A 23,012-nucleotide genomic window follows, 5' to 3' on the forward strand; every position below is an offset into this window, starting at 1 on the left:
GCATCATGCTACCTCTGTTGACTGATAGTTTAAGAAACGACATGCCTTACTTATGCTAATGTATGATTTTTAACGGTCAGTTTGCCTCTTTGTTTCCAAGGCAGCTTTGCAATGCACTGACTGTCTGACTTTGGTCTGGGATCTGCTAGTCTTTGTAGAGAGGACTGTAATTTTCTCTGTTTGTACAGCACCTATCACAATTGGTCTCCAACCTAAACCTAGTGAGCCTCAAGGCACTATTGCCATATGAGTGTTAAATTATAATAATGGTGCAGACCCTTGAACCTATGTGGAGTTCTGCTGTAGTCAATGGGATTCTGCCTGGGGATAGAGGTCTGTGCTAGAGGATCTGGGGTCAGGATCAAGGCCATAATTATTAAAAAGGATAGGCAATTAAATTTTAAGAGTCATATGATTTCAAACTATTTCAGACTTCTTACTACTTCATATGAATTATTGGTGCACTTAAAAATAATTATTCATTCTAATATGTATTGGACACTATCCTACTATTTTATATACTGTATTAACAAACCTTTTTCTTTTTTTTTCTTTTTTTGAGACATCTGGTTCATGACAGCTAATGCTTGTGTCAGTAGCAAGTGGACCTTTTAAATAATACTGTCAGGGCTAAGTGTTAGGCCTTCCCATTTCAAACTGCTCAAGCTGCTACTGTGCTTTATCGCAGACTTCATCTAACTTTGGAAATTTAATTGCCTTTTTACAGAGCTGTTAAGATTTAAGAAATGAGAGATAATCCCAGGCTGACTGGCCAGTGCTTTGAGATATAGATCTCCATTCCCATCAGTGCTTTTTCACTGATTGGGGAGGGAAGCTTATAAGCAGGTCTCCTGACAAAGGGATTAGAGCTTGTTAAAGTGGAGATTCAGCCAATTAATCAGCTTTCACCAGAGTATATTGTAAAAATTTAGCTAGTGGTTTGTCCTATAAATCTTCACAGCTTCTGCTGATAAAAAAAAAAATAGCATTAATTTACGTTTAAGAACAACATTAAAAAGTGTGGTGTGTACAGCCTTAGCTGCTGATTATGGTTGTCTTTAAACAACAAACAAACCACTTTGCATCATGTACCTCTTTTTTCAACTCCTGTTCAAAAGAAACAATCAACTTTTCTTTAATTGATTAATTATTTGAAACTGACTCCAGAATCTCAATAGCATCCTGGAAAAAGGCTACTAAACTTCCAAAGTCAGATGAAATCGGTGACAGAGCACAGGAGCAGCTTGAACAGCTCGAAATTAGAAGGTCTAACACTTAGCCCTGAGAGTAATTGTTTAAAGGCATTGTTGCTACTGACACAAACATTAGCTGGTATTAAACTCAGGTCTGCATTAAAAAATTACTAAACCACTCATTTCAAACAGTTCAGTTTTCTGATAGGGCACCCTTGAGGCGTGGCCTGCATTTATTATTTAAATCCTTTTTAACCAAAAAAAAGTTTCTAAGAGAGCTTTTCTTCTCTTTTAGCCCCCAGTTCAGCAATCCATCCCTCTTCAGCAAACACTTCCCCATATGCCTGAAGTTAAACACATGCTCAAATGCTTTGCTGAATTGGGGCCCTACTGATATTTATAAGGGAGGGAGCAGCCATATGACACACGCTGAGGTGCACAAGTCCTTTTCCTTCTCCTTCCTGCCCTCTTTCTCTTCAGTTCATCTTTGTGGTTCCTCATAGTGTAGACCTAGCTTTGTAAAGCTGGGGTAAGAGAATAAAGATTTTTTTTCCCCCGCCATGGAAAATTTTGAGTTTTCATCAAATAATCCAAAGTTTTCTGAGGGAAAAAAATCAAACTTTTTTGAGGAAAGCAAGAACTTTCCAAGAGAAATCTGTTTAGACAAAAGCCCAGTTTTTTCATTGAAAATACAGCTGTGCTGGAAAATTTTCTATCAGTGCTAAAAGAGAGTGCCTAGAAACAGCTCCTTAAAGTGTTGTTGATCATGCCAATGTCCGAGACAGGAAATAGAAATGATCACCACCAAAACAGTGAAACTGCCTATATGTAAGCGGGGGAATAGTTCTGCTACTGTGGGGAACTTTCCTGGCTTCTGTACTACCCCGGTGAAGTGGGCTAGGATCTGAGTCCTTGCTCCCACTTCCTTTACCCAGTGGCCTCCCTGGCCTTGAGGACTCCCCTTCCACTCTCCTGTCTGGGAGAGTTCTCGTAACTCCAGCAAGGCTGGGCCCAGGATTCCTGGGGGGCTCAACCCCCAACCCTGCTGTGGTCACCTAGGACAGGGGCTAGGATGTCCCCACTCTGGGGTACTCTCTCTGCCCTGGGCACTTCTCTGACCCACTGACCATTACATACAAGTTAAAGCAAATGCAAGTTATTTAATCAACAATTAATTTTAAAAAGAAAAAGGGGAAATGGGAAAGGTTAAAGGAAACGCATCAACCCGCTCTGTGGCAGGGAACATCACAAACAGTGTCTCTGGAATGTCAGGGCACTTCACAGTCTGTTCCTTGTAAGTCCCAGGCTTTCTTCTCAGGCCCTGCCTTTGCTGCAGGGATGCTGTGGGTTGGACACTTGCTCTGGTGGTGGCCACATGCTCTCAGGCTCTAAGTGGTAGGACCCTTCTTCCCAGCGTCGCCCCCACCCTGTCGGGGTTACGATCCAAGCCTGGCCTGCAGAGCCTCTTGGCTGAGGCGTCTCCCTGTGCTGGGCCCACTGCCCAGGGCCCCCCTCGCTCTCCCCAGCTGCTCACCGCACCCAGCTCCGGACTGCTCCAGCTCCACCACTCTGTCTCAGCGCTGCTGCTGCTGCTCTGCCTCCAGCTCCCTGGGCTGCTTCTTTGGCCCCTCTGGCTCTGGTTGCTGCAGCTCTGCTCCCAGGACAGGTCTGCTCTGCAGGCTGCTTCTGTGACTCTGCTCCCAGCACTGACCTGCTTCATGGGCTGCTTTTCTGGCTCCTCTTGCTCTGGTTGCTGCAGCTCTGCTCCCAGGGAAACTCTGCTCTCCCTGGGCTGTGCCTCTGGCTTTGAGGCTGCAGCTCTGCTCCCAGGACAGGGTCTGCTCTCTCTGGGCTGCTTTTCTGGTCCCTCTGGATCTGGCACAGCTCTGCTCTCCAGCTCAGCTCAGGCCCCTGCTTTCTCCTTAGCTCTGCCCCACTCTGTCTGATCTAGGCAATTCCAGGTCACACAGAGGACGGGACCTCCCTGGCTTCCTGACTCCCTGATTAGCCTGCCCGCCCTGTCATTCAGGCTGACTTGGAGCATTGGCCTCTCCCCATTGTTCCTGGGGACTATCAGTCTCAGGGTCCTGATTCCCCATAAACCCTTCCCCTTTTAGTACTGGGAGCTAGCCAACCAAAACACTCCCGCTGAATGTTAGTAAGGGGGCAACAGTCCCCTTACATATATATAAACAGTGCCATCAAGATGAATAAAATAAATGATTAAGAGAAAGGGAGAGACAGAGTCTTTTCCCCAAACTTCTCCCTTTTTTAGTAATATTAGGTGTTACTCCTGGCTATAGAAGGTACAACAGTTTCATAGAGAAGTGAGATTTCGAGGTGATGGCAACCCTTGCAGTCCTTTCCTACTTTTGCTCAGCAGTTATGACACACTATCTGGTGAACTTTGAGCTTCAGAATAGCTCTTTACATGCTTTTTTAGCAGTAGTATTTCCATTTAGGGCCTGATCCTAGACCTGTTGAAGTCATTGGGAGTTCTTCCAGTCATTTCAAAGGGACTATGATGCAGTCAGTGTCAATTTCTCAGGCATGTCTTCTCTCTGTAGCAGATACCAGGTAAGTCCAGATATATCACTTTTGACTCAAAACAAGCATAGGGATCTGCTGGGGAAAAAGCAAATACTCAAGAAATGCTGGAAGAGGAAAGGGGGATGCAGTTTTAAAAATGAACTGATGGCTGAGTTATCAGACTAATTTTGGTTTTGCTTTTATATTGTTTTTTTTTAAAAGGTTAAAAATTCATTAATAATCAGAATAGGTTACTTTAGCGCATTCTACACGTGGGGACAGTTTCTTCCTCTGATTAGTACTTAGCAAATGGGAGAAGGGCTGCTCAATGTGAGTGATAGTGGCTGATTGAAGTCCTAACACAAGGAGTGGCTTCTTTTGAAATGTGATGATGCCATACAATCTCACTGTGCTAGAAATGCCATGATCCTGAATTTACAGAATACCGTTTCCAAGCATGGCCACCTAAATTGGCCCAGATCCCTCTAATTGGGTGCTGAATATGGTCTGAAATCAATATGTCTGGAAAATTGTAACTGCTGAATATAACCTGAAGATGATAAAAAGACAAATAAATCCTTCATGTGTGGGATTAACATACCATTCTAATTTTGGCATCCTCTGTCTGGCTGCTTTGGTTTGTGTTTGTGGTGTTTTTTCAAACGGATTTCCAGATCCCCTCTCCTGTTATGCTTGGGCTAACAGTGGCACAATCTTTTTCACTATTTTTTAAGGTTGATGTTCTTGTATGTTAAAGGTAATACAACAGAAAGGGAAGATTAACAATACAAGATGGTATAACTAATACACAGCAGGTAACTCTAGTGCCCAGGATGACCTCCTCCCAGAAAGCAAATGGCAGACTACAGTAGAGGTCAGCATTGGTGCCCCATCTAAATCCAAGGAAACACCTTGGATGTCAGGGTTACTCATTTCCACCCACTGATTAGCATTTTTGCCACCTCACTCACCCCAAAGGTCTGCCAGCCAAATTAGCCAATTGCGGGTTTTGGACCTGTGGGACTGTAAAGAGATCTTGCCACCTGTGAAGTCGTCAGCTCTGGGTGGGTGGTATGGGGTGTGCCTGTGCCGAGTTGAACACCAATCCCTGGTAGCATGTCAGGTATACCACCAAGACTCTAGCACCTGTTGGGTCCCAGAGACCACTCCAGCAATCTGTAGCCACCTAGCTTCTCCCAGGGTAACCCCAGAAATCCTGTGCCTGTGAGCTGCTTCTCACCAGCCACCTTTCTGTCTGCCACTGACACTTCCCTTGTTGCCAGAAAGAGCAGTAGCTGATTCACCCTTAACATAGTCATCTTTTATTGTCAGCTGATTCATTGTGTTACAACAACCCAAGCCCATTAGGTAGGTGGAGCTGGCTCACACAGCGGATGACTGCTTCCCAGAGTCTTCATTATTAAAGTTCCTTTCTAAACTTTTTTAAACTTACGGTTCATTTAGCAAAACTTAAAAAAAGTGCCATGAAAATTGGCAGTCCCAGGGTTTGTCTACAGAGGGAGGTTATTGCGCAGTGAGCTAAGATGTGAATTCAAAGTGCACTAGCTACACTGCACTTACTCCCTGTGTAGACGCTCTTACTGCACACTAAGGGCTTTCCAAAGTGGATTCAGCTAATGTGCACAGAGGCACGCTTAGTGTGCAGCTAAACGGCCCACTTGGGGAGTGAGTGCAGAATAGCTAGCTGCACCATGCACCAGCTACTGTGGGCTTTTTTCCCCATGCAGACAAGTCCCTGGAAAAATCTAGCTGGGTAAGGTTTGATGCATGTAGTGGGCTACACCAATTTGGCCTTGCACAGCTTCAGTTTAGGCAGGAGCTGGCAACTGACTACCCCTTGCTGGTTTGCTTCTTACAATTTACACCTGCAGGAGGAATTCTCATAACCCTCCTCCCAGTGACTACCTCACACCAACCACTGCCAGGCCTTTCCTTCACGTTGCTTCCGAGGGACTCACTGGCCTAACCACTTCATCTGCCGTTTCTAGAGGTTGAGTGGGGTCTTTCTTCAGATCCCCTTCCCCCATATCCAAAAGTCCTGGTGAGGGAGCGAGGAAAGAGGGCTGGAAGCTGCCAGAGCAGCCCCCAGTACATACAGGGAAGTGGAAGGGGGAACAACTCTCATTCTGTGGCCAGAAAAAAAAGCTGATCTGAGAACAGGGACAGATAGCTTCTCCAGTAAATTCCTAGTGTTATAGTTAGTGAAATCTCAGGATTTCCTTAGCAACCAATCAAGTACCAGATTTATGGACCTTCACTTTGCTAGCCTCCAGCTGCACTGGGATACTTTCTTTCCCAACTGTCAGTTTAACTGGAGGAGAGGAACGCTGTGCTCCTTCTACTGCTCTGTGACAAGATCTGACCACTTTCTGGGACCCTCCTCCTACCCATCTCCCTATAGATGATCTTCTATAGTTGGAAAAGGACAGTGGCCTTAGCTGGTGACCCCCAGAGGTAGAAGATGAAGGGAACAACCACTGGCACCCCTGAACTTTCTAGGGGAAATGGGCAACTGAAAAGCAAAGTTGGGGAAGTGCTCAATCTACTGTATGCCAGGACCCTCAGCCTTGAAGACAAGAATGGTAAGGGTGGAGAAGCCAGGGAAGACCAGACAGAGACCAGATGGGATTGTGCAAATTGTGTCAATCCAGATCGGCTGACCTTCTTGGACTCGGTCTGATGATCATAGTTCCATGTGCACCGTTAGTTCCCCTGAGTTTTACTTCCAGGTTATCTTCAAGCCCTTCCTAGAAACCTACCCAATTAAAAACAAGAATACCAAAACTAACTAAGAAATCTACACCACCCTTCCAACGTGCTCTTGTTGGTGCTTGTATTTCTTTTATTTCATATTTAAATTCATTCAGTTAAAAATTATCCTTGATGACTACAAGTGATTTGTTTTTTTTTTCTCATCAGTGATGTGAGCTAAAGATATGGAACTGATTGTAATTTGTACAAAATATGAAGTCATTAGCAATAGGAGACAAAGATCTGACAGCGCTAACATCAAAGGAAGCTGGCTTTATTTGGAAGCAGCATTGGGTTCATCACATTGAATTCTACAACTTGACTTTTAAGACTGGCTTGAGAGAAGGTTAGCAATTTTTTTTGTTCTTCTGGCTTTTGTGGATCTTTATCATCCTCAAGGGCATTACAGTGAGTAACTAGTTTGGACCAGAAGAACAACTTAATTTTACAAGAAGCTCATTAACTCATTCTATTTAAAATCTTCTCATTTCACCCAAAACCCAATTATGCTTGGACTGGCAATGATCAGGACAGGCATTGTCTCACAGGTAATGGGGGGAGAGGACATAGGGAGTCCTATGGTATTCATGTCGGGAAGACAAGGGTGACTCCCTTTCTTTGACTTTTAGGTAAAAAGAACTAGTCCTTGGGACAGCTTGACAATTAGAAAATCCTGAAGAGCATTTAGAACTAAAACAGCTGTACAATCACTGAGGGGTTCATGGCGCGGGGCAGAAAGCTCATCAAAAGAGACTATTCAAACAATTGAGTTCTATAATTAACACACAAAAATCTGTTCAGAAATTGTAATAACAGTAAAAGAGAGCTAAGAAGAAGCTGCCTACTCATGAGGCAGATGTGGTTTTGTTAAAATTTGAGAAAGAAAATCCATCCATTTAAAGAGAGAAAAGAACATTAGAGGGAAAAATGAAAACTTTTTATTTCCCGGTGTGCAGTTAGAATACAAACTGGAAATATTTCCAAAGTAGCAGGCGTGGTTGAAAAGGGAACCAGTCATCAATAATCTGAAATGGATTTTAAGAGGATGGTATCATTTTAAAAATTATTTTAAAAACAATTCCTTTTCCCATTCTTATTTAGAACTAATTTACTGGAAGCTTGAAGCTGAGGTCTGCTTCCTTCAAGAATTTACTTCTTCCTTTGTTGAACACATTGGTGTGTTACTGTAGGGTTGTTCATGGAAGCTGGGCTGCCGCTGCTTTAAGGACAGTGGTTGCTTTGGGATTTATTTTAATTCCATCCAAAGTATTTTGTGGACTTTAGAAACTAAGGTCTACACTTCTGGCAGCACATAGAGTACACACACTGCAGGCTCAGCTAGCATGGGTATAAATAGCAGTGTAGACTGGGAGGCACTGCTTAGAGGACAACAGAGTAGAGTAGTGTGGCCTGCACTCCTGAACCGAAGGATATATACCCTATGTGGCTCTCTACATGCTCAAATAATGCCTTCCATGTCTACGCTGCTATTTTTAGCAGTGTAGCATCCTGCTGCCTCCCAGCTGCCGGAGCTTGTCCCTTCAGTAGAAGACTCTGGTAGCATGGAGAGGCTCTGACAGAGGGATGCAGTGGGGAAAGGCTCCAGCAGCTATCCACTGCTAGAACCTTTCCCCGCTGTCTACCCTTGCTGGATCTTTTCACTGCCGCATGTATCTACATGTACCCTACGTCTGCTGGAAGTGTAGCGAAGTGTAAACAAGTTCTAAGTTTATTTACACAGCTGGTCTAGTTTTCTATTAAGCAGATCAATTGTGCTTCACCTATAAAAAATGCAGTCAAATACATTCATGCAACATTATTGTTTAACTGGAGAAGTTAAAAGAGACAAATCTTAAGGTTATTGCGCCACCACTCACTTAGTCATGTTAATGAAGGTTTAAGTGGAATTTAAGTGGTGCATTGGCCCTGTGCTAGCCTTTTGCAAAGGAATAAATTTCCTACTAAGGTCCTGATCCTGCAGTGAGTTCCATGCAGGCTCCGGGAACCATCCTTGTAGAGCTTCTTACAGGATTAGGGCCCCAAATGCAGGCTAACCATGCTTTATAGAGTCGAAGTTCAACATTCTAGTGTTTATATGCCCATAATGTCCTCGTACAAACCTCTATACCACTAACTTTCTTTACTGCTGCTGCGCACTGAACTGAAAATTTAAAATTTATGTGCCAGACCTTCCCATTGACTAAGTGGAGTTATGCCAACAAAGGATTTGGCCCTTTGTCTATCCATCTGCCTTCTCCTCTTTATTAGCTTCAAAACCTGAAGCTGTGATTTACCCCATTTTACTCCATTAAAAATATGCTTCTGCGGTTGGAGTGAGTTAGCTGGTAGCTCCTTAAATCTTTTCCTCTAGCTTCTGTATCGTCCCCTAAATCATCTGGCTGCTAGGGCAGCTCCCATATAGAGAGGCCTATGGTCTTAAGCAGCAGCCTGCCAACCCAAACGTGTCTCATTTTCTCTGCTTCAATGCCACTGAGATCTGCCACAAAGAAGCCTAGCCCCATGGAGACTCCTTTATCCAAACCCAAAGTAATAGTTAGCCTTCTGGTGAATGTAGAGTCAGGGAGGGAGGGTCACCAGGGCAAAGGAAAGTAAAGAAACTAAGAAAGAGCCAAAAGGAATATAAATAGAGTTGTCTTAAATTTCCCAGATTTAAATATTTTTGTAGATTTTTTGAATTTCAGTTAAAAAATAGTGATGAATTTTTTCATACAGTTTTTTTTTTTTGCCAAAAATTAATCTCATTTTCCACCATTTGTAGAGTTGTTCAGATTTTTCACAATTTTGATGAAATATTAAATTCAAATTTCAACAAGGAAAAAAAAGGAGCAAATTTTGGGTGAAAATGTTTGCATTTTTCCCCAGCTTGAAATAAAACTAATATATAAATAAATTGATGTTTAATTTTTTAGTTTTTAATTATTTTTCTTCCAAACCTATCAAAGGTGTCGCTCCACAATTTGGGCTTTAATTTACATGCAATAACTTCAACTTGTCTTGCTGTAGCATTGACACCCCCACTTCACCCTTGGTCCCCCCCCCCCCCCAAAAAAAAAAAAAAGTGGTGGGAGAATTTTATCAGGTAGGAGAACTATTTTGTTTTTGTTGTTTTGTTTATTTTTGAACTTCACTTAATTTTGAAAGGGCTGAATGAAAAGGCCTGAGGCCTTAATAGAAAATTTACACTTTGTCTGAAAACAAGCAAAGCAACCTTCAGTCTGCACATAAATTGTTTCAGGAAGTCATGAGCTTCTGAAAACAAGGGTTTATAATGAGAGGCTGGGATTTTCAAAACGGCCTAAGGAAGTTATACACCCAAATTCCTTTGACATTAAGTGAGACCTGGACTCCTACTTTCCTTAAACTCCTATTTTTGCAACCATAACTGTACTTTAGTGGCTATCCCTAGTGAAAGCTATAAGAATGGCAGGTTAAATTTTTTGCTTGCGAAGGTTGACAGTGTTCTGTTGAGTCTGATGAAAAGATAAATGAAATAGATTTGCTTAAAGTCAGGCTTTGTGCAGCTGTGAGTCCAAGGTTTTGTTTTAGGCTCATCTTCACTTAAAATTAATATTTTTTCCCTTGAAAAAATACAGGTGTCACAATTTTGATTTTTCACACTGAAAATATTTCTGTTTAAGAATTTCCTTGGAAATCTTAAGGATAATTCTGTTTTAAAATGTAACCTTGTTATGTTGGTGGGTGATCTGAATGGAAGAAAAGATTTCTCTCTCTCTCTCTCTCTCTCTCATTTTTTTAAAACTAATAGAAAGAACTAATTAAGGGAAAGCTAAAGGAATTGAATTCAAGGTTTGTATTGCACATGTAAACTAATCTTTTTACAATGACATCTTTCGAGCTGTGTAAGAATACTATTCATGCCCTGTGCTATCTAGCAAATCCTCCCCAGAAAAGGAGCAAAATGAAGGATTGTCATGAGCTAGCAATAAAGACTTTCAAGGAAGGGGTTCTATTCACACTTGTTGTTTGTCTACTAATTCATTAACATTTAAAAATACTGTATAATATCCTAGTTAAAAAAAAAAGTCCAGTACCAGTCATAGTAGGTGTGTCAGCTGTACTTCAGGGAAAGAATACCCTTGACAGGGTTAGGATCAAGTTTTTAAGTGAAAATACAATAGAACTCCAAGGAGCAAAGAATTGTTGAATAAATGCAGCGTATTCTCAAGTATTCTTATGTGCCAAGTGCTGAAGTGTAGTGCATCTGTGAACACACTGAAGTGAAGAAAACCATCAGTTCAGTGGTTGGTGATTTTGTATAGCCGAAGCAAAATGGCTCTGTGCTTCAGAAGCTGCCACTGCATTTAGAGAGAGCTTTCTGCAGGTCCTGAAATATTAATGACCAAGGTTTAACGTAGTAGAAAACAAAAGATTATGTTGTGTTAAGAAAAAGGGGGAAATTCCTGTGAATTGTAGAATTTCAAAACCCTCTCCTTCTGCCTACTACATCCTCTCAATCACTTCCTAGCCCCAGAGTCTGAAAAGAGGGTATAAGGTGGGAATTGTCCCCCAGAATGTATAACTGCTGTATCTTCCTGTTTTTGTAATAAAATGTTAAAGCCACAGCAGAATTTTCATCCCTTATGTGGGGCTGGTTATTCTGTGCTTTGTTTACCATGTGTCTTGGTATTAGGAAAAAATCAAGTGATAGTTATTCATTTTATAATTTTCATGAGCCATTAATACGATTAAGCTAGACGTTAGGTTTTAAAAAAAATAGAAATGGAGTTTGCAGTATAAGTGGGATTAGTTAGGTCTCAGGTTGTATTTTTTTCATCTCCCTTTCTTTTTTACATTGCAAAAAAGTGCTCTCTGTCGGCATCTATGTATATGTCATTTTCAGAATTAGGGCATGATTGTGATCCGAGTTATGCTAATACAAACCAGATGCACCACCATTTTCAAGAGAGTTACTACCAATTTACACCAGTGTAACTCTACTCAGAGTCTGTCATTTACATGTCAGTGGTTTTAAACCAAATGCATCAAGGCTGCTAGCAGTATTTGAGCTCATTCGTCAAACATTGCAACTCCGATGTAAAAAAATATTAAGGTAGTTTTCCCTTCTTTTGGCAGCCCGTACTAGTGGATGCAGAATAATCCATTTTACACAAGTTGCTTTTGTTTACTGTGACTGACTGAGTGACGGCCTGTACCTGGTGGGTTTCTATTTGTGTTCGGGGACTAATTGTATTTGATGTGGAGAGGTTGGGCTTGACCCCAGAGCTTCTTCCTGCCAAAGCAGCGGTTTCTGATTTTAATCGAAACCCCAAGGCCATTTGAAGTGTAGCCAAAAAGCACCTTGCAAGCTGAACCTTATCTAATTATGTGATGTGTATAAACTCTGGAAGCATAAATCTTAGTCATTGGAGCAACATGTTATTATAAGATTCACTGGTCCAGTGACAGCCAAAGTGAGCAAGGCCGAGATTGATCTCGCAGTGCTTTTATTGACAGCGCTCTACACATCATGAAGTTTAGACTCGTTAAGGAAATTCTGTCAGTGGCTTTGGTTAGGAAGAGTGAAGTAACTCGCTCCTTTACAAATGTGTTGCTAAAATCCCTGTCTAGGGTGTGTATCATAAAAAGAAAAGAATAAATGAAAAACAACAACAACTGGATGAGTGCAGAGAGGAAGAAAGGCATTGAATGGGACTGCCTGTTCCTTTCTGTAGCCATACATGTAACAGTGTGGGAACTCTAAAGATAGTCTAGGTGCTAAATGAAGAGCCTGGAGAGTGAGTCATGCTGTAAATATTGGGAATAACCCTCCCTCTTACACTGTCTGTTCTTATAAAAAACGCCTGGATGTTTGCTCTGTCCCCTGAAGGGTTGAAAGCCAGTGGTGTTGGCTGCCTTCTCTCTTTTGCCAAGGCACAGATTTCTAGGATGACATACCTGGGGGCCCCTACTAAAACTTGCTATTCATGACAGTAGTGAGATTTTTCCAAGTGATGTAAAAGTAGCCATCCATGTAAATGAAGATGATGTCACTGAAAGGTTGCCAAGTGCACATGGGGATTCAGTGCAGTTATTGGATACCCTAGCTTCGAGGAGGGAAGAACATGCTTATTTCCTCCCTTGGGGAGAAAGAGCCAAATTAATCCTGCCTTGCCAGAAGGGAGACATGCCATTTCCGGGCATGTAAGACTCAGAGCCTCCCTGCCAATCACAGTGGTTGCCTGTTCCACTCCATCTCCAAAATTGGCACTGTCAGACTGTCAGCTGCCATTCCTTAAGTGGTCATAGAATTAAACAGTTGTGCCCTATTACTGCGCTGTATGAGTGTGTGCACGCAGGTGGGAACAGTGGGTAACATGCAAGTCCATGTATAACACAAAGATGAAGCAGATTTTCCAGCAAAGTTGGTAGGGAAATGTGCTTATAGGTGCTCTTGTAACATCACCAGATCAGCTTCTCAAAGGCCCTTGTTTGAATTAGAAATTGGTATCCCTCAGTGTAGGGCTAGCAACTAAGAATTTCTTGGTTTGTTAACTTCTCACCTGGGACTAGGTGGGCATGGTTTGTTCTTCTTTGAAAATGTCTCCAGCCTAGGTTTTGAGTAGAGGAGACAGCATTTTATTGTCACATCCTGGGCAAATAACACTCTCCATTCCCTTTTCTCCTAGCTTGCAAAATTGGATACTACAAGGCTCTCTCCACAGATGTTTCCTGTGCCAAATGCCCATCGCACAGCTACTCCGTTTGGGAAGGCTCTACCTCCTGCACCTGTGATCGGGGCTTTTTCCGAGCCGAAAATGATGCTGCCTCCATGCCCTGCACCCGTAAGTCGGACTCTCTTATTTAGTTATTCTTTCTGCCTCAATAATTTGTATGAAAAATGTTCCCTCGAGATGCACGTTTCACTTTGAGAAGTGTGCGGCAGCAACATTCAGTAATCATTCCTCTTAGCCAAGTAAACGCAACGTATCAAAAGCAGGTCTTTTCCCAACACAAAGCATAACATGAAATTTGTAATTAAATGAGAGATGAAACCAGTTGCTGTAAAAATAAATAGCTCAGCAATAATAATCAGAGGTTTGACCTCATGCTCCATTATTATCAGTGGCAGAGACAGGAATAGAACCCATATCTCCTGAGTCCCAGTCCAGTTCACTATCCTCTGGATTAGACAGCCTCTTCTGTTTTAAAATCTTAATGTTTGTAGAAATTGTGGTACATTTGCTCACAGTTACTAGGATGAATGTAAATATTTGGATATTTAGTGAGACTATCAGTGTTGACTAGCTTAAAATTTACAGCATGACTCCTTAATGATGGCAGTAGCAGTCTTAAATACCAACATGCTTGGTTTGTTGTGCCCCGATACATACATAGTTTATAAGTGCATATATGCAACCTGTAAATCCTCCAGTCCCTCCAATTTGTGGGGAAAGAGGAGATTACATTTTAATTCCACAAGGATGTTTTCATCAGGGAAGCATGCCTACGGGGGTAACTACAACTGGTATATCAGGCAAGGTATGTGTTAGTGGGTCATGCTGTTTAAGAAGTGAGACTTAAACCATCCCTCAGCCTAATATTTTGATAATTGAGGGTTTTTTTCTGTACGAATATAATATTCTGAGTTAATAAACATAAAGGCTATATTTTGCTGGGGTATATTCTTGGCTCCCATTGAAGTCTATAGGGACTGCTTTTTGATCAGAATCAGGATGTGGAGGTGTCTGTGAGAGAGAGAGAGATTTTTTGTTTTGTTAGTTTTTTATTGTAATCCAAATTTCTTGTGGGGAGATGGGTCACATTTTATAGTATCCCTTTTAATCTTCATTTCTCCCCTTCAAAGAGGAAATCATTTTTTGTCCATCACTGTTATAGCACTGCCCCTAAATTCCAGCCCTTCCCTTCCAATAATTGCACCCCTAAGCACCATTATTATACCAGTATATTTCATTATACTAATGAAAACCTGGCTTAGTGAGAGAAGTCCTGACCAAAAATGAAACTACCAAACGAAGGTTTGAGGTAAGGCGACACAGTATGTGCAGGTGACCAAAGTGCAAAGAGAGAGTTCTAATGGATAATGAGTCATATCCAGGAAATGGTTTTGTGGAAGGATAACATGTATATTTACAAGTACAGTTCTTTCTTGTGAAGCATATACCTGCAAATGATCAGTTTGGGCTAGGGTCCATGTTTGCTAAGTTTAATCACTGTGGGTGAGGTTCTGACCAGCTTGTGTGTGTAGTGGGGTTGAGGCTGGTGCGATACTCGGTCACAACTGCAGTCGCTGTTCTCGGGATTACCCCCAGGGTTATAGCTTAACCCAAGAAATGGGGACATAGCTCTGCCCCCACTCCTCACTTCTGCAAATGAGAATACTGGGCACACAGAAACAAGGAGGCTGCACAGTACCAAATGCACTGGAACATTGGAGGAAGAATGATGGTCCAGGTCTGAGCTCTACCTGGAACAGTGTGGATTTACACTGCACCCACTGTAGCTCAATGCTATGATTTGAGCCTTTATATATTAAGGAAAGAGTGTGCATGCGTGCGCTTGCATGTGGTCTGTAAGAAATGTGAAATGGATTTGTTTTGTTGGATTGCTAAAAAAAGTGAAAGGGTTTATTTCTATGTGACCCAAAATGAAGGAGAACAACAAGGTTATTTCAGTGTTTGTTTATGATCGAGAAAGCAGTCACATATGGCAGGCCGCACACTCTCCAGCACACCTCTCCTCTGAAGTTTTTGGCTTAGCTGTGTTCTAGTGTTGTTTATGACTGTGTGTGCTTATGACATATACAACAGAAAATGCTCTGATAATGCAATGTATCCCCACGTGAGCATGTTAAGGCTTCGTCTCACAGCAAGATGGGTTTTGCAAGAGGACACCCACTGCACCGCTCCTTCCGAAACCAGTTCCACGTAGCCATTGGCCAACTCCTTCTGGGCAAGTGACGGAAGCCATTTAGGGAGCCTGTATGTAAGTAACCTTTCCAGAAGAACCCCCTGAGTTTGTCTGCCTTTCCTGACAAGATGTGGAGACGGAGAGGAACATAAACATCAGAAGTTTTTTTTTCAAACTAATTTCAGACGCTAATCAGTTCTTACCAGTTGGTTAAACCAGGTGACAAACCCAATTCCCTTGTGCTGACAGCCATAATAATCAGGCACCTTCTTTGTTCATTATGCTCTCTTTAACCCTGGTATTCTCATTCAGCCCTGCATTTAGTAATCGCTCAGTGTGACGGCACACTAATGAAGAAATAAAACACAGTATCTGAGATCCATTCTTCTAGCAAAAAGATAGACTATGCTCCAGTGGCTTGTAAAATCAGGTTTCTGTTCACTTGGAGAACTATTAGACCAGGTGAACAAAAGTAGTGTTGGGTAATTTGGAGGGAAACACCTGGAATGCACTGTGGATTGATCCTTTTTTTAACTATATATTATTATTTCTAAACCTTTTTTTAAGATGAAGAACTTCAGTCTTCTCAGGACTCTTTTCTGTAGATCCTTGACCCTTTGGTATCGATTTCTTTTAGTAATATATCGGCTGCTCTCTTGTCATTTGTATCTTACCCTTTGCAGGCTTGGGGAGGAAGACTCTTACAGCTTTCCATTAACCTGATTGTGCTTATGGATGAGAGGGAATTAGAAATCTTCCTCCCTTCCCTTTTACACAATTCTCATGTTTACGAAAATTGCCCCTAGTTTCTGATATGCTGGGCCGATCATGTTCCCCAGAGCTCGGAATATTCTGACACTACCCCCTCTGCATCAAAGATTTGATGAGGAATATTTTACATGTTCTCTGGATTTGTCCTGTGTTAAGTTATACAAACCACTTTTTAACTCTTGCTCATGCCCCCTTTAAGTAAATGACCCAAATTCAACTCTTAGTTACACTGGTAGAAATCAAGTATAGCGCCACTGATACCAGTAGTTACTCCTGACTTACACCTACAATATTGAGAGCAGAATATGGCCAGGTAGGGTTGCATGGGTATGAATGACAGCAGAATTTGAGCCACAGGTTGTAGCTGGGACATGTGAATAGGGCAGACTTCGATGCACAAAGACAGGAAGACATACGTTTACTTATGGGACAGAAGGGAACTTTCACTTCAGTCTCCCCTCCATGGGATAATCACTGATGTTGTGTCATTGCCAAGGAAAAGAACCACTTCCTCCTTTCTCAGACAAAATTCTCCTTCTTACTTTGGATCCGCCTCATCGGCTAAGTCAGGAATTCAGACTTGCAATTCTAAAGCGCACAGGGCTTGTCAGCTGTGTGCTAGGGCAAGGAAATGGTATGATTGACCTATAGTACACTTGAGCAGAAACTATGGAAAACAGTCATTTTTCCCCTCTGGAAGCATGACAAAAGTTATATTAATGCAACTCTTCAGACCTTCCTTATACTTCAGTACTTGTTGAGAAGATGGGTCTATCATAAGGTTAGCACTTAAATAGGGTATTAATGGTCTCCACAATAAACAAAGCTATGAAAGGTAGAAAGCCACCAATTTAACAGTCATGCTCTTCATTCCTGAATTTCTCTTTCTAATCTGTGAGGATGCCGATTGTAGACATTTTTTCCCCTTGCTAAATTCCACTCTGGCATAGACAGGTGTAATTCCCACTCAAGTCAATGAGAGTTGCTCTTGCTTACCCTGTGTGTCTCTTTCACTGTTTTTTAGCAAACAGCGCACACATTATAAGCTGGTATGAGGCACTTTTGTGTTGTTTATATTGCCTGTTTGATCAAGATTATTAATGGTTTGTGATTGGGAGGATTTTACATAAGAGAGATGATTAGCATAGACTGTCCAGCTTGAGATCTGTCTAAGTAAATGACCCTGAATAATTTAGACTGTTGTGCCACCCAAACAAGGTCTGATTGATTGATAGTTTGGCATGGCCTAAAATATTCCTAAAACAGCTGCTTTTTAAGACAGTTTATACCAAAGGAGCTTAGAGTTAATGAGAACAAATTTAGCAAGATGTGTGATGAAAGTGCCTGCTTTAAAAAGACTCTCTCTAGTTTAGGTTATCAAGAAATCAAAAGAGCCTTACTTCAAACAGCAAACACCACTTAGTTTGTCTTTACATTCACCTCTTCTAATTGAATTTAGTGCACTTCTGTATTTCCTCCAGAAAGTATATTGTTTTTAAATTACCATTTCAGTCCTATTACTCAAGCCCCCTGCTTCTAATGCTTTCTGACAGTTATCAACATAATGAACCATAATGAAATGATGAACAGTGGAAACTCAATGTGGATTCCACTAGTGCTGTGTGACTGTGTTGTTAAAATTTGAATGTAAATTAAAATAACACTGTCCTTACTTGTTTCCAAGGTCAAGGTTTAAAAAAAGGTCTGTAAGGTCTAAACACTTTAATCTTGCAAATGTTACTTTTTCATATATGTCCTTGATTCTATCCTCTGTTACACTTAAAATATCACAAAGATAAACATTGGCCTACATTTTCAAAAATGTGGGTGCAGTTACATACCTATTTGCAAATACATTCACAATAACTCTGCATGCGAACGACTAATTGCACATAGAGCTGGTCATCTGAGCATGTATTTAGTATATTTACTACAGTTGCTTACATTTTTGCATAAAGAACACACACATACATTTTTTCTTAAACTTAGCCCTTCACTGCACATCCAGACAAATTCTGATGTCACCTGTTCTAATTGTATATAATTTGAGGTCAACTGCTGGTGCAGAAGAACCAGATAGTAGGGGAAAACATGTGGCCATGGAAGCGGTAGTGTGTTTCAGGCAGCTTTAGCATGGACTTCTTCATATTTTCTTCCCAGGGTTTTCCCCACACTTTTTCTAGAAATGCAGTCTGAGGTCTTCAATGAGAAGTTGTACCATATGCTATGAGAGAGCAAGTGAGGACCAGTGTAAACGACATTGAAACCTATACAAGAGACCACCCTTATTTGGCACCCTCCTGTCATAAGAGACTGTGTTTCCCAATGTAATAATTCTGCCTCACCTTATTAGAAGACCATAATTAAACAACTGATTTTATTATTCCTTTAAGACAGATTTAATTATATGAAATGCTGCCTCATCTTTTAAGGAACAATAACCCATAACCGTATTGTGTAGCACTTCCTTCATACCAACTGTTACCTTGAAAAACTTTTTAGGGTAAAATATTACAGTTGCAAACTTATACAAAAATAACAGTGGCAGGAGAAAGAATTGTGTTTAGCAGAGGCAATAGGGAAGAGTAGTTTGGGGGATTTTTTTTATTTTGTTTTTAGAAGAGATTTAGAAATATGTCATCAGTTAGCTGCAGCTATATTGGAAGGGATTTTGGATGACAGGAATTTCAGAGGAGAAGGCTCTCTCTCCACAAACACTGTGATTGGATGAAGGGACTGAGGAGAGGCTAAGTGGGAGGAGGGTATGGGACAAGAGAGGGGGTCGACTCTCTGAAACAAGTCTATAGAACATTTTAAAAACAGAGAGGGCATTTTTTGGACCAGATCTTGATGTGAATGGGGAGCCAGGGGAGTTGTACAAGGCTGTGTATTAATTACAATTAAGGCTAAAATCAACAGTTCATTAAAGGCAAGATTCCCTTGAGATATTAGCCAGCTTCTGCCTCTCTTTCTCCATATCTTTAAATTAGTACAGACATTTACTAGATTAATTTGGGACTCTGATTTGGCGCAGTACTGAAGTCCATACTCAGGCAAAATTCCCATTGAAGTAAATCAAGTTTTGCCAAAGTAAAGAATTCAGCAGTTTGTTGCAGTGTTATGACCTATTTTTCCAGACTGGACTTTTTCCTATCCAATATCCAGAGAACCTTTTGCCGTCTGTAATGGGTTTCATTGCTTTTAATCTAAAAAGCAATTGGATGGATAGTTGCTCTTATCTGCAGTTAAGCTAGTTAGAGAAGATGTGGTCGTGCTTCTTTAGGCTGTTTGAGAGCATGAGTTGCCACACATGCTGGTTTAGGAAGGTCAATAGTTGTTACTAGAGTAGCTATTGGTGGGGGAATTCAGAGAGCCCACACAAAGGTGACATGTGTGTCTCAGACCTCCAATGGAACATTAATAATTAGAGCTCTGCAGTAACTAGCTTAGCTTCAGAGAAGTGGAGATATCAATTGCATTGTTCTTTAAATCAAAGAAACCAAGTCTTACATATCCAGTAACCAAAGGGGAAGAGGTCTTTTGGCATGTCAATGGGAAATAATGCATGCCAGGAAAATGTACATTTCTATCATGGGCCCAGTTCCAAAGGTCCTAGTCAGGCAAAACTCCCACTGACATCAAAGGGAGTCTTGCCTGAGTAAAAACTTTGGAATCCGGCCCTTGTGTATCAATCAGATATCCTGGTGAATCTATTAAAAACCTGAACTAATATTAATCTGTGCCCAAAAAGAAAGGAAAGTAGCTGATGATTGATATCTCAAGTCGTTGTTACATTTAGTGGACTGTTAACTTTAGCCCTCACAGTTGTAAAAACACATAGCCTATAATGATAAATGACCAGGAATGTCCATGCAGTTAAGAAGCAACCATTGCCGTAAATGGCAGCCCTTATGTAAACTAGCCTGCAGCAACCAGAGAGCTGTCCACAACTGCTGAAAGAAAGCAATTAGTGGTAGCAACATATACAACTGTCAGGGGAAGGCATGGGCTTTATTTCAGAGTCAAAACTTACACATCCCAAGTGTTTACTCTGTGTTATAACCTGTCTTTCAGATTGAGAGAGATTAACAACAAAGGCTTATCTGAAGGGCTTCACAGCCCAGACACTGAAGCATTATTGACAGCTCCAAAGTTGTACATGATTAATGAAGCTTTATAAAATAGAAAGAGGAGAACCAAGGTGCTTCTTCTTGAACTCTTGTCCTTGCACCAGTTTCCCCAGTGTTTCAGTGAGGCAGCAACAGGAGTTTAAAGGAATTTATCTCATTATTTATTTGAGGGTTTTTTTCTGTGCACCCAGTTGGAAACACTGCAATCTGCATTCGTGCTTGACCTTTGTCTCTAGGGAGTTCAATTTTAGACTTGTGATGGATTAAAAAAAATACTATTATGGTTAAAAGACGCTGGGTTCTGGGAGCTGTTCTAGATATGAATCTTTCTCCTCTTTGCATCTCTTTATATAGTCCTTTTTATTCTTGCTATATCGTATGCAGTGTCTGGCTTCCAAACCTCATACAATAGAAGATGTATTTGATTTTTTATGACTTATTGTACAATGAATAATATGTATCCAGTTAGGTTTTCTTGCCATTAGAGGAGCTGACATCTGGACATTTACTCCCAGATGCTTATACTGCAAAGTTGTTCCTGTATCTTATCAAAAACTTCAGGGCTTTCCTATAGTTTACTCAAAGTCAAATTGCTGATTCGAATCAGTCCTATTCATACCAGGTACCTTTTAGATTACAGTGAGTCTTGGCTGGTCTTTTCTGTTGTATGACTCTGCTATGCAGTGCGCTAGGCTCTCCTTCACATAGGGCTTACTCCTGAGGCATTGGAGTTGAGGACAGCCAGCATCTTGCTGGATCAGGCCCATAAATTCATTCTGTAGAGCCTGAGCCAAAGCCCACGGAAGCCAGTCAGTCTTTCCATTGCCTTCATAAGCTCTGGATCAGGTCCATAATTTACATTTTGATTAATTTAACCGTGTTCAATAAAACTTTCTTGGTTTAAAGATGAAGATTAGGCTTGCTTTAAACCACAGCGGGGCATCTTGACATCTTATTTTGTGGTAGGATCACAACAATCCTTATCAAGCTAAGGTCTGTCTTGCCGGTACCAGGACTCATAGATGATTCCCCCCACCCACCCCCCAAGGATAGCACAGGGATCGTTAAAGAAGATAAAAGTCCTTTTTGCATGTGTGAGGTTTCCTAATGTTTGGTGGGAATTGCCAGTGAGTTACAGCTTCCTTTGGGGTTCATGCTACAAATTAGAAGTAGACTGAATGCTGGATGAGAACCCATTCAAAAGTAATAATCATCCATTGCACATTCTGCACGGGTATCATGATGGAGAAATGTTCTTTTACACACACATATACACAGTGAATGAATGGATTTGAATTCCAATGAGTGAAGGCCTGGTACTCAGGAACATAATAGGTACTTAGGCCCAGCTTTTTAAAGGTATTTAAGCATTGCAGCACTGAGCACTGCAACACCCAAGGCTCATTTTCAGAAGGATTTAGAAACTGAGTCCCACTGAACATGCTCAACCAGTTAGATGCTACAATGAGCGGAGCAGCACCTAATACCTTTAAAAAATCTGAGCCTGAGTGCTCTCAGTGCCTGCTGACCTCCCAGAAGGCTCTCTGCATAGGAGGCACTCAGCACCTTTTAGGATACAGCCTTTTGGGGTTTTAGGCTCTGCACAGCAATAATTGGTTTTCATTTCACACGGTATCGCGTGATAAGAGTCAAACTGGAAAGACGAGCTTCTGTTAGGGCCTGATCCACAATCCACTGAAGTCAATGGAAAATCTCTTGTCTAATTTAGTAGTCCAGTTAGGAATCCCCACCTCTTTTAAAAGTGACTAAGAGAAAGAGTGCCTTGTTTTAAAGACACTAATGTCAGTGACTGCGCAGGTGTTTAAGATAAAGCCTGGCCTTGTGTGGTGTATATTTGGAAAACCTCCATTAACAGGTCTGTGGAGAGCGTGGGTTTCTGTTTGCTTTTTTAATAGAACTGCACCCACGCACATGCACTCTTTCAAGATAATAAACAAAATCTTAGCCCTGGTTGGTAGTAAACAGAAATTGTTACCATCTGATTGCTTGTGGTATCACTGTAGTCCCTGATGGGAATGTGTCACAATCACAAAACCCACCAACACAGGTACCCTTATAGACACCCTCCGCAGAGAGGCCAAGGACTGAATTGGTAGAGAGAAAGGCACGCCCTGCAGCTTCTTGTGCTGATCCCTCTAGTAACAGGGCTGAGTCACTACAGCAGGGCAGTTGGGGCAAGCTTGCACAGCTACTCTTCTGTGGCTAAATAGACATTAGTTGTCAGTGCTATCAATCTAGCACCTCTCACAAGCACTAAATTCACTTTAAAAGCATTAAGAGGCGTATTTCCCCTGGATGTTAAACCCATGCTGGATCCTAGAATTGATTTTTTTTTTTTATCTAATACAAAAAGCATTACTAAAATACCCTATAATGACTATTCAGGTTCATTAAAAAGAAAACACTTTATCTTAAACGCTTTGTCCACGTAAATCCAAAGAAAAAGGGGAAAAATAAACCCTCTCCATAGCTTTTGTGTAAGAGAAAGCCCTTCAAGAGTCTTGGTAAAAAAGGTGTATGTCATCACTGGATGAAACACCCCCGCACGTACCATCCGCATTAAAAGACCATCCAGAATTTCAGAATGTTGTTTGTTTCAGGATGGAATGCTGACATCTTGTCAGGCTGAGGAAGCTTTGATGGCTTGAGACCCATGCTATAAATTTCTCACTACGCAGAACGACAG

At 41.4% G+C, this 23,012-nt stretch overlaps 1 protein-coding gene across 1 annotated transcript in view; it reads left to right on the forward strand.

Moving 5' to 3' along the window:
• EPHA4 (EPH receptor A4) overlaps positions 1 to 23,012 on the forward strand; it is a 119,384-nt gene that overhangs the window by 41,407 nt on the left and 54,965 nt on the right. Inside the window, exon 4 of the mRNA XM_077825787.1 lies at positions 13,163 to 13,318. Within this exon, the coding sequence (XP_077681913.1) occupies positions 13,163 to 13,318 (156 nt within the window). The remainder of the gene's footprint in view (positions 1 to 13,162; positions 13,319 to 23,012) is intronic.

This window comes from Eretmochelys imbricata, chromosome 9, assembly GCF_965152235.1.
Source record: "Eretmochelys imbricata isolate rEreImb1 chromosome 9, rEreImb1.hap1, whole genome shotgun sequence".
NCBI classification, from domain to species: Eukaryota; Metazoa; Chordata; order Testudines; family Cheloniidae; genus Eretmochelys; species Eretmochelys imbricata.